The sequence below is a fragment of the Rissa tridactyla genome, chromosome 9 (genome assembly GCF_028500815.1).
Source record: "Rissa tridactyla isolate bRisTri1 chromosome 9, bRisTri1.patW.cur.20221130, whole genome shotgun sequence".
NCBI lineage: Eukaryota > Metazoa > Chordata > Aves > Charadriiformes > Laridae > Rissa > Rissa tridactyla.
In genome coordinates this window covers 12,814,501-12,826,929 of record NC_071474.1, presented here as the reverse complement: position 1 = coordinate 12,826,929, position 12,429 = coordinate 12,814,501, and the positions used below count along the sequence as shown (strand labels likewise).

At 39.1% G+C, this 12,429-nt stretch overlaps 1 protein-coding gene across 1 annotated transcript in view; it reads right to left on the bottom strand.

The window, feature by feature from the left end:
• Positions 1 to 12,429, bottom strand: part of MYEF2 (myelin expression factor 2) — a 27,102-nt gene extending 14,673 nt beyond the window's left edge. Inside the window, exons 1-13 of the mRNA XM_054214186.1 lie at positions 12,150 to 12,429; positions 7,839 to 8,068; positions 6,557 to 6,609; positions 5,276 to 5,283; positions 5,086 to 5,179; positions 4,017 to 4,208; positions 3,183 to 3,336; positions 1,960 to 2,009; positions 1,808 to 1,871; positions 1,537 to 1,638; positions 1,285 to 1,335; positions 1,143 to 1,211; positions 749 to 847 (exon numbers count right to left, since the gene is read on the bottom strand). Of these exons, the coding sequence (XP_054070161.1) occupies positions 749 to 847; positions 1,143 to 1,211; positions 1,285 to 1,335; positions 1,537 to 1,638; positions 1,808 to 1,871; positions 1,960 to 2,009; positions 3,183 to 3,336; positions 4,017 to 4,208; positions 5,086 to 5,179; positions 5,276 to 5,283; positions 6,557 to 6,609; positions 7,839 to 8,068; positions 12,150 to 12,346 (1,363 nt within the window). The 5' untranslated portion in view covers positions 12,347 to 12,429. The remainder of the gene's footprint in view (positions 1 to 748; positions 848 to 1,142; positions 1,212 to 1,284; positions 1,336 to 1,536; positions 1,639 to 1,807; positions 1,872 to 1,959; positions 2,010 to 3,182; positions 3,337 to 4,016; positions 4,209 to 5,085; positions 5,180 to 5,275; positions 5,284 to 6,556; positions 6,610 to 7,838; positions 8,069 to 12,149) is intronic.

Genomic DNA, 12,429 nt, shown 5'->3' with positions numbered 1-12,429 from the left:
TTCACAGCGGGGAATTTAAGGGAGGGGGAAAGGGAGAAAAATGGGAAGAAAGGGAAAGAAAACCTGTCTCCTGTAATGCATTCATCCAGGTAACAGTATAGTAACAAAGCTAAGTAGGCTGTACTGTTAAGCACTTCCAGGCCTCTTAGAATAGAAAAGTATCTCATTTGAGGGAACTCAAAAGTAACAAAATGAATTCTGTCAACAAGACATCACCTGTAAGCAAAACAAAGCTGGCTCAGTTACAGAAGAGGCCAATAAATCCCATTCTGAGCTGCTTGAACTGAGAAGGCAAGAAAAGAGGGCACCAAAATTCACCATTCCTATCTAATGCTACCTGATTTGCAGTAAAAACAATTTTCCACCATGCATTTGCAAAAGCAGGCTCCTGGAACTTACAAAGGTGGTACACAGGCAGCTCATTCAGGATTACCAGAAGCATATAGTTTAATATCCAAAAGACTAATACCTCACAAAGTTAACAGTATGAAGCCAAATGCTTTCCTCAGATCACTATTTTGTTCATATTTTACAGATGGGAAAAAAAAAAAGCCACCCACACTTTAACCTCCATCCTAAGCGATGGCTATAATATACACTCAGATTACACCCCTATAGTAATGACTTGGGGAGAGGTGACAGAGGAAGACAACCAAATGAAAGCAGGTGTCTTCTTGATTTTTCTTCTAGTAAAACTCTTCCAATACTATGTTGCAATTTACCACAGGAAATTTAACAGTTACCATACCCATCCTTCCAAAAGAATCTCCAAAACCACGGTTCAATGCCATTTCACTACGAGCAAAATCTCTGTCCATGTTTCCTCCCATTCCTCCACGGAACATTTCTGTAGAGAACAAAGAAAAAAAAAAAAAACAAACCCAGAAATATTCCATTATATACATCTAAGCTGATGTTCATACAACACTTGTTTCACAGCTGCTTATTTAAACAGAAGTGCGTTTAATGCACAAGTCAGAGGCGGCCATTAAATATTTAACTCCCATGCCAGTTCCTGTGCTTCCACTCATGCCAGTGACTATGTCCTTTGAACTCATCTACGTTACCCATCCCTAAAGAAAGGGCTTTTAATAAATAAATATTAGCAAAGTAGTAAGTGTACAGGAACAGTGTTCACCTACCTCCCATTCGGTTAACTCCAAATCCTCCCATATTGGGCATTCCTTCCATTCCACGAAATCCGGCAAGTCCTGTAAAATAAGGAAGAGTGTTTTCTACACAATATTAAAAAATACTTAATGCAAAGAACTTCACTGTACGTACCGCCTCCCATTCTATTCATGCCGCCAAATCCTGGACCATCTATTCCCATACCTTTAAACCAAAAAGACAAACACCATTCAGAAAACAGGTAAGATCCTAATGGATTTTAAAAAAATGCAGAGACAGTTAACATCTCAAAAGCACACTACACGAGCCTTGCTTTGTCAAGAGTATGTCATTATTCCAAACACAGAAATAATAATTTTAAACTTAGAGCTCTGTAAAACTTAATAATGAAGAACACAGATTTACCTCCTGGACCCATGCTCCCCATTCCACCACCCATGCTCAACTGTGTTGCACTGATGGGCTGTCCACCTGGTCCAAGTCCCATACCAATGCCACCAAGACCACCTTGTAAACAAAGATAAGCATCAACAGAAGAAAGATTTTCTTCTGTATCATAAAGAGACCACAGTAAGAAAAAGCACTACTAAACTATTCCAAGACTCTTTATCAACATATCCAAGACTCTAGAACAAGATATATTAAGTGCAAGGAGCAGAAAACAGTGTGCACTCACGAGGTAATTGTGAGGTTTTGCTGTCTGCACCACGGAAATCTTCATGGGGAACTGATTTGTCATCCTGATAAAAAAAAAAAGGATGTTACACTATGATCCTTTCAATGTTTTGGCAGAGACATGTAAGGTAAAAAGAAATGTAAGCAGCTTACCATTTTTACATGCATGGGTCTATCGAACAGGAATTGTCCATTGAACATAGCTGGAGAAATGCAAGTCAAGGAATCTAACTACAGAAGACAATTTAACTATTTCAGAAGAACCACTGTGAAAACTTATTTTATTTCTGCACCATTTTTAGGAGTCTTGTCTTTCCTTACCTAATCTTTAGAATGCCAATTCAAAGGCCAGAAGGGATTATACAAGCTGTTCGGTATTGTCATGGTTTTGGCCAGACTGGCCAATCAGAATGACAGATGGCCCTCCCCCCGCCTCTCTCCAAAGAGAGGAGAGGAAGAGACAGAGAGATTTACGAGTTTAGAAAGAGAACTAAACTATCTTAATGAAAATAATAATAAATAAGGGAATAATAAATAATAATAAAATAAAAAAGAGTATACCATATATACAAAACCGTATCCAGCTCCCAAGATGACGATCGAGTCATCAGCAGGCACAAAGAAAGTCCCAGACTGGAGTCAGCGACAGACAGGAGCTGAATTACGGATCTGGAGTCAGGAATGCTTGGATCAGGATCAAAGCAGACGAACAGACAGGGTCCTCCTCCGACATCAGCCATTGAAGAAAGAGACCTGACCTTTTGATCCCTTTGCTTTTATACTGAGCATGATGCATACGGGATGGAATACCCTGTTGGTCAGTTTTGGGTCACCTGTCCTGTCCGACCCTCCCTACAGGTGGGACCCCTCTATGCTTTTCTGCTTCTGACCCTCTAACGGGGCAAACAGCAAAGTGAGCTGACCTTAGCTGTTATGGCAATAAGTCTAAGCGAGAGCCTCTGTGCATACCATTCCTTGGTATAACCAGGTCTTATCACTCTGAGAGTGAACAGTTTCTGAACAACGTGCTGTTAATTTCTGAGTTTAGTCAGTTAGAAGAGGCCCAGCTAAAAAGTAAAATTACAAAACAGAAAATTGGTTCTGTTTTACTTCAAACCAGGACAGGTATATAAAATTTAGTGTCATATATGTCACATTCCTACATATTTTAAGCTTGTGCAACATTATCAGGAACAGCTTTTCAGACTCTAGCACTAAATTTGGTCACTATTAAAAATGTAATCCCCACAGTATTACACTCTAGTCCCTATATACAAGCTACAAGGCAAATAAGCACCATTTGCAAAACTACACTATCAGAAGCTGTTAAAGACCAATCCATATTTGATCAATTGTTTTTCAAAAAACAAGGATACATATTGCTTGAACAGCTTCAATTGCTTGTTCAAAGGTAACTGTTCCCATTCCTCGACTCTTGCCATCTTTATCTTCTTTGATGTCTGCACGCTTTACAGTTCCAGCAATGCTGAATACCTCCTTCAGTTTCTTCCAGCCAACTTTAAAGTCAAGCTTACACATAGAAATACATTAGTGATTTCAGTGCACATTTCTGTTCTGCCATTATATTTGGAAGAGATTTTCTGCATTGTTGTAACTCTTCAGCTTCCCAAAATGCTTGATATATGTAAATAGCCAGGATTTTGTAATATACACACACTGCAAACAAGTCCAAAAATAACTAAAAGCAACAATTTATACTACATATACGTATTTTACTTTAATTAACATACTAACACTGAGAAATGGATGGGTTCTTGTCAGGAGTAACTGTACTCCCACAAGTCCCCTTGCAGACACAGGGCAAGGGAGGGCAGCTAAAGAACTTATGAAGTAAGCACCTCCAACAAATATAACTGTTTAAGTTAGTCTAAAGTAACTAGCAAGATAAACTGAAGTGTATATTTAATTAAAAAGAAGAAATGCAATTGCAAATAGCTAGCAAAAAAATGTGTAAAATATTTTTTTAAATCAACAGATGACTGTGCAATGATTAAAACTGCATGTCAGCCTCAAGAGTTTAACATTTCTTTCATGTCCACAGTCTGAATACACACACAGCATTTTTAGTTGAATACGCTAATTGTGAACGTTTCCAATTTCCTCTTTATATTAAAATTGAATTATGCAGGAATATAAGATGTTTTACAAAGATCAAATATTACAGTTGTAAAATATAGTTTTAAACTTACATTAGCAACAAAAATAGTGGACCCAAGCCTGCCTGCCTGCAAGTTACTGATAACCTCAGGAGGAATGTTTGGATTATTGAGAATAGAAGGTGGTAAATTCATTATTCCAGGTGCCACATCAGGTCCATGTCCTCCTGGAAACTGTCCTCCCACACGCTGTAATGCCCTACGAGCATGTTCACCTTCAGGATCCTGAAACATGGGCAAAAATAAAGCAAGCTTAATCATCAAGAAGAGGACTGGCAACAAATAAAAAGGTACTATTTGAAATTCTACATAAACCCATCAATTTTATCAACTAATATCCTTGTCCATGTCAGAGGGATCAAGAACTGAATTAGCATGGAGACCTAATTCCCTCACCTCTAGAGGTGGGTCCTTTCAGATGAGGGTTGAGGCATATTGGCAAAGCACTTGTTGAGGAAGCGTGCACTGCCACTTCACATGCTGTACCTAGCCTATGGACAAGTAGAAAAGATTTCAATCTAAAGGACTGTCAGTCTAGCATGTTCTTCCAAGAACTGAATTAATTTAATTAGTTTTTTTACTATTATTTATTAATACCATTATTAAAGTTGTAACAGGACAAAAAGAACTGCATCAGACACCATCATATACTACAACACTACAATAGAAATGTTGACATTATTTCTCTTTCCAGTCAGCACAAGTTTTCTACTTCCAGCTCCATTTTTGGACATATGTAGTAGCCTGATACTCAGCTCGTTCTGCATCATATTTTGAAGGAGGGAAGCAATGTAAACAGAGAATCATTTGGGTTGAAAAAGATCTGATGACACTAAGGTAAGAATATGAAGTTAAAGATAAAGCTGTTTTAAAGAAAAACAGCATTAGATTATTTTGACTTTAGGACACACTTTTTGTCAGTTCACTTGGCATAGCATCAAGACCTTCTGCAAGCCAACAGGCACTTTAGCCCATTAAGAAAGCATCCTAAAATAAATTAACAGGACATTACACAGTTAAGATGCTCAAAACACTCTATTGTCATCTCAGTAGTTAGAGTATCTTTGCTATTTCAAATTAAAAACAGCAGCAATAACCATACCTCTTTAATATTCAGGGGTCTTCCACTAAGATCATATTTGTTCATAGTTTCTAACGCTTTCTTAACAAATTCTTCATCTTTGAATTCAACCACGCTTAGAGGGAACAAAACAAATAAAGTTTAAAATTTTAAAATTAACAGAATGTTTGGATAGTAGCATGTTTCTACACACATAGAAAAAGAAACTTACCCACAACCCTACATCCATGATGAATTGTCATCATATGTAAAGAAAAAAAAAAACAAACAGTCAGTCAGTGCATTTGATAGAGCAGTTAAGATTCCAGTTAAAGATCCCAGCTCACTGTTAAATAACTACTCAAGTTATTTTCAGCTTCAAAATCCATCATACATGCTCTTTACTGGTAGCCAAGCTGAATTTCTCCTACTTTCTCAACATACATACCTTTCAAATGCAAGAGAATACATTATCTTTTATTCTCTTTGAGCCAAACCAGAATTGGAAAAATGCCACACAGATCCATGTAAGGACAACTGGGGAGAGGAGGTGGGGGAAAAAGGGTGGAAAGAAACAAAAACCCAAAAACGTAACCAAAAACCAATCAAGACACTCACTGTGTCATTAAAAGCTGCTCACTGACTACAAAATTCAAATCTACCTACATCAAGTATACCAGTACGATGAACAAGGCGTCTGCATACCTCTTCAGTATTACTAGCATAATTGAGAAATTACTTTGCAAGAAAATAACCTTATTGACTGCACCAGAATCCTTCTAATGAAGCAGAGAGTCGAGGATTGCTTTAAGTAAAGCAAAGCTGACAGCATGTTTTAGTTTTAACAAATGTTAAAGAAAGTCATTTACTACAATTGATACAACCTCAGTTAAGACTCAAACCTGCATTTCTCATGTTCTCACTGCAGGTTCGGAGCTACTATTGGCCAAACTTTTGACTATTTTTAAGACGACAAAGGAGCTTTAACAATCTTCATTCTTAGTGCCTCATTGCTGGCACTCTGTTGGCTACCAACCATCTCCATCCATTTATTTTTAAGAAAGCAAATACACATTAATCCAGTGTTTAGAGTACCAACCCTGCAAAGCTGTCAAATCAGGCGCTTCAAACAGTATATTCTTAGCTAACATTTTGTACTCGTTGGCCCCAAGAAGAGAATACTACGCTAACAAAATTTAAATAAAATCAGTGGTTTATTGAACGCCCTTTATATGAAACAGATTTGTACCAAAACAAAGATGTTGACTAAAAAGAAGAATTAAGTAAATGCCATCTGTTAACATTTACAGAAGTATTTTGTCCTTTACAGCCAGCTAGTCTGAGTTGCATGAAAGTGTCAGACTACTTCTAATACAAAATCCTCAAGGCTACCTTAATGAAAATCAGTGTAAAAATGAAACTTACTTTCCAATAACTGGTACAGGTATTATACAAAAATAAAACTGCTGAGGAACTTTTAAACCTCTAGCAGATTGTTGCCCGCGGCACTTACCCTTGATTTTCCTTCAGCATCCTTAAACAGCTCCACGTATGTAACCTCACCAACTACATAAGACATACAAAGGGAAAATACCAAGAGACAATGCATTTAAACACCAGTATCTTTCTTTACTGTGCCCCTGTGCACAACTCTACAGAGAAGCACCTATTATTCACCAACAATCAAAACCAGACCAACGTACCTCCTGTCAATGGCTATATAATTTAGCTAATTTTCAGAAATATGCAGCAGCCACATTCTCAAAAGCTAAAAACAAACAACTATATTTAACCTAATTCATACTACAGATCATATTTTGGCCAGTATGATATAGTTGGTGAACAAATTCAGATATACGCAGTCCCTTCACCTAACAAATGAAACGTCAACGTTCAACTGGAAAGTGTTACATTTATCATCCTACTCACAACACCTGTTTTAAGGTGACTTTCTACCTGAATGTCTTCAATCATAAGTTTGCCTTCAGTAATAACCAAATTTACACGTCAAATATTTCACAGCAAGCCACTCACTTTCTAAAGTAGGAAGTTTCAGTAAATAAACCAATCAAATAGTCACGTCACCTTACAACAGATAAACCAGCAGTTACAGAAGGGGAGTTCTGGCATTTTTCACAGCCTAAAAGCCAAGTGTGCTTTGCATTACTTTTGAAGAATCAATTTTTTCAAGGAAAACACAGAACTAACTTTTTACAGAATTCAAATATTAGCATTATTTTACCCCAAACTTAAAATAAAACATTTGGGGTAGTAAGATTACTCTATCAGAACTGCAACAAAAGTAACAAGCTTTTAATACAAACCTCCAGACAAACAGTCATGGCAGTAGTGACAATGCAGACAAAGTTAATTCCACAGCCAGATTCCACCAAAGAAATACAAAACAACTTTTGAAAGACGTCCTTTATTATTCATGTTAACACACTAAATGTGTTGCTTAAATACAATAACCCTTAAAAAAATAAAATCTACAAAGACTACAACTAGACGAAACACAATCTCTTTAAGAAGTCATGAGGTCATGCATATACTCTCTACTGTCACACTAGAATGGCAGAAGATTGTAAGCACTTCATTTACCCATCCTACCCTGCAATGCAATTGTCTCAGATGAAAGAGGGGGAAGGGAGATAGATGAACCAAGTAAAGGCCAAAAATTAAAAAAAAAAAGTAAAAAAAGTAGTCATATCAAATCTGTGTGGCTCAAAGGACATATACGTTGCATTTAAAGTCTACCCCTTTCTATGTGAAGTGTATTATAAGGAATAAGTTACCTTTCTCTCTCATAAGATCTTTAATAGCTTGCCATTTCATGTCATACGGGATGTTACTAATAAAAACTCTATTACGATTAACAGTCTTCTTCTCTCCAGTGCCTGCATTCTTGTCCTTTGAATAGGGGTGGAATCTATTTTTGTTTCCAAGAGAAGGGATTGCCTTTGGTTTTGCAACATACTTCTCTTTCACAGGTGCTTTCTCTTCTTTTGCTGTCTCATCATTATCCCTACATTAAAAAAAGAAAAACAAACAAACACCCAAACAAAAAAAAATATTAGTCTTGTTTTGGATCATTAGACTATTATACCTCCTATGTATACAGCTGTACACCTCCTATGTTATTAAGGGGTATACTATGCTAACTCCCAGGATGTTAAATGCTGCTTTTTGAGTTAGGAAAAATAAATTCATGTTACCAGTCTAATTACAAAATACGTTGCTTTATCTGGAACAAAAAAATAATGTTATAATAGATTTATTCACTACTGTAGCAAAGAAAGCACACCTTGCTACTTCAGTTACGTTCGATTTCCATTATGTCCACCAAGATTCAGCAAGATGGTACTATGGAACTGCTACAAATATCAAAATACGACGACTCAGATGAAAAATAAGCTACAGCATCCACGCTTCGGTGCTTCAATAATTTTCCATCAGTCTTGGCTAACTTACACAATATTCACCACAGAAGTGACAGCTGAAATGGTCTAATTTATGGAACAGCTTGATATACTTCATTCAACGTAATAATATATAAAAAGTAACTCTAATAGGTTGTAAATCAAATTAATTTTGTTTACCACATAAATAATTTTTATTCACAACTTGTGCCAAACTGCTTTTAGACAGAAATTAAAATTAAATTAAGAAGAAAAAATGCTCTTTCACTTTCATTGCCTAACACTACTAGAATTTGAAAATTTGCTACATGCACAGAAAACAGGTGTATCAAGACATCCTCTGCATCTGAAATTAATTAAGTCACCAGGTATTATCCACTAGAAACAACAACAAAACAGACTTCTGGCCCTCGGTCTTTCAAAAATTTAACAATAGCAGCTGCTCTCTTATTAAAATGTTTTCATTTTTTAGATGAAAATGCAGGAAAATTTGCTTCCTCCCTTTTAAAGCAGCCCAAATCTCAACTTTGACAAAACTATATACTTTGAGCAGAATTAGATAAAATATCCAAAACTCTTCAGCGCTCTTGATAGTGTTACTAGGTGATTCAGCATACTAACAGAGGACCAAGATTACTGATTTTGATTAATTGAAATTAATATTTTCAGCTTTCTGCATAGTTAACAAAACAGTGAGTGAGTAGCAGTCTTGCACTCAAGAGCACACACAAAAAGCCCTTCAGGAAGCTAAACCAAGCTTGGGCACTTTTCAGGGAGGAATACATTCAAATACATCCATATTTCTCCCACGACTTTTTCCCAAATTTTGAAGTCCTCATATGATATGAACTTCACAGTCCTTGTGTTCACAAGTGGATTAAGAGAGGATTAATAACTGACAAATGTGTAGACTCCTCTGGGCCAAGTACTTGTCAAATTTAAAACATTCAATGTCAACACCACGTTATCTGGTTCAAGCATCCTCCAGCCTCCCTCTGCATCATCCCTCCTCCACACCATCCTGTCTGTTGTGGCAATATAATTCTTGAGTGGCTCTGTAATGAAGTGAAACGGGGGGAAACAATGCAGGGAACTGGATGGAGCTGCAGGGAGACGGGAGGGGAAGCGCAGAGTATCAGGTTTTCCAGTCAGATCAGTTCCTTCCAATCCAGTCCCATTTGCGAATGCAAAACTCCTGCCCAATGAGACTCCTAGTAAAATCCGAGTTCTTCCCTAAGTTTTAAGATTAGAGCAATGGATCCTCTTTAGCCTTTTAAGCTCTTTCCTGCTTAAAGGATTATGAAACAGCCCCTGGGTGCTCAGGAAGAGCCAGGTCTCCAAATACGGAATCCATGGGCTCTATAAGACCTGGCTGCACAAACCAGTGGAGAGCACAGAGGATATGAGTCTGGCATAAACTCTTAAATCTGGGAAACAAGATGACACTTCACTTAGTCTGGGGATCACAGACAGTCTCCTGAAAACAGAGGATTAATTAAAAAGCAATCCTTCTTCCAAAACTCATCTGCCAAAACCAACAGGCCAGTGAACAATCTGGAGCCAGAGATGCTTCTGTGGGTGTAAGTCTTACCCCCCTCCTTGAATATTAAAAATAATTTCTATCAAATAATACGTTCAAAGCAATGACATGTTAGTCATCTATACAACAAGAAAAGAGTCTCATAAACTATTTTCTTGGGAGAAAAACCAATAGTAATTTCTACTCTTTACCTTTTGTATGAACTAATCATTTTATACATTTCATTATTATTTGCCTGTGAAATCACTAGCAGATTTCTAGGGTTGAAAAAGAGATGTCTACACCAATTTCTTTTAAAAAAGCACATCCTCGTTGACTAAAAAGAGCAATTTTTACCTTTTGAAACATAATGCCTTTGAACTTCCATAAAGTTTTGGAAACAAAAGACAAGGTTTCCATATATAAATACTAAACCAGAAGCCTAAAAAATAATAAGCACAAGATAAATCAACATGAAAGCCTTAAAAGCTGCTTGGGGTTTTTTTAACAAACTTCTACTTCTCTGCTCACTAGCGTCCATACAAATAATAAGACCAGCAGAGACAGAAACGCAAGAAATCCACAATATGTGATTCTAAAGCACATAAATCAGTTAAGCTTTGCTGCAATAAACAGCTCCCCTGCTCAAAACAATGCACTTAAGGAAGTGTGAAAGTTGAGACCAGGATTCCTCTCCAATTTAATCTGAGTGCTAAGCAAACCTGGTTACTGAAATACTTTTTTTTTAAGTAGTACATTTCACCTGCACACTGACATTTTTATCTTTCACAGAAGTGTTTTGGGGAAGACTGGAAACTGCGTGTGAAAGAGTAAGATTAGAAATTCTATTACCAAGAACTTTGCATTATTTTCAAATGTAAAGTTGTGATTTCTACCACACAGAATGACTGTGATTTTTCATTTGTTTCTGATTAGTCTCAGAGGGAAAATAAGGAAATTGCTGACAGAAGGAGGGATACAGAGAAATTAAGTCATTATTTGAACAGCAGCAACTCCAAAAGGCAATAAAACGTTACATGCCTCAAAGGTGCAAAAGGGTCACAATCTTCCTGTGAAAACTCAATCAAAATTTGTGTAGTTTGGAAGCTGAGGGCCAGGCCCAGGGGAAAAAAAAAGAAAAAAAACAACCAAACAAACCAAACCTGTTGGTTTATGGTAATGTTAAATCTATAACTTGTAAACTATTTGAATTTCACAGGGAGTCAAGTAAAGGCATGAAGTATGCTTTTATTCCTCCAGCTTTATATCGAACTTGATTCCATGTGCATTTTTTAAACCCAACAGTATCACACTGGGCTGCTTAGAACATGTCAAAACTTCACAGATCTCAACAACTTTGATGTACTGCAACAGCAGGCCCACTATAAACGTATTTTCTCTCCAAGATGTGAATGAGATTAGAAGGGATATTGAAATTCCAATGATATGAAGCCAAAATCTAGTTCGTGTAAAGAAAGACGACCCTCGAAGCCTGACATCAAGAACAACCAAACCCATAAAAGGTTATTCACGGCATTGTTCTAGAGAGCTGGCACTTCTGGCTCCCTTACACTGTGTTCCTTTTAGACCTGCTAGATAAGACACAGTTTACATGTTCCCTATAGGATACTGTTATATTTACAAGAAAAGCTTGTGCATGCATGTAGGAGTTTGTGTTTGTTTTTAAAAAGTGAATCACTATAGGGCTGTCTTACCATTCTCAGGTAAACATAGATCAAAGGCGTCGCAAAACACACCACTACGATAAGGAGTGGAGACGTAAACAACCCCACAGAGGATGCAGAACGCTCCTGGAGCGGGATGCTGCGAGGAGCGGCCTGACCTGAGCCCGTTACAGCAGCCCTGCGGCCCGCAGCCTCCACACCGCCCGCGCCCGGGCTCCCCTCAGCGACCGCCGCTCCGCCAACAAACTTCACCTTCCCCCGCTCCCGGCCCACGGCCTCCTCTGTGCACCCCGCCGGAGGGCACCGGGCCGGCAGACACCTCCCTCGCTACCCGGCCACCCCTCACGGCGCCCGAAGGGGGCGGAGAGGGCCGGCCGCCTTCCCCGCGCCGCGGCCTAGGCGGGCGAGCCGCACCCCCGCGCTTCCCCGGCCGCGCTGCCCCCCTCCTCCGCCCGCCCCGCCCCGGCCCGGCCCCGCACACACATTTTAACGCCATTAGCGCTGCCCCCGCCGCTCTTGGTTGCTGCCGCTGTCGCCGAAGCCGCCTCCTCATCCTGCGGCGGCGGCTGTGGCTGCTGCTGTTGTTGTGGCGGCGGCTGGCTTGCCGCGGCGGCGGCGGCATCCTCGGCTCCGCGCTGGGGCGCGGCCGCCGCAGCCTCCGGCTTGTCGTTCTCCGCCATTTCGTGGCCGGGCCAGGGCCCCGCTGCCGCTGGGTTTGAAAAGGGCCCGGAGCGCCTCGGCCTCGCCGCGCCGGGCCCGCCAA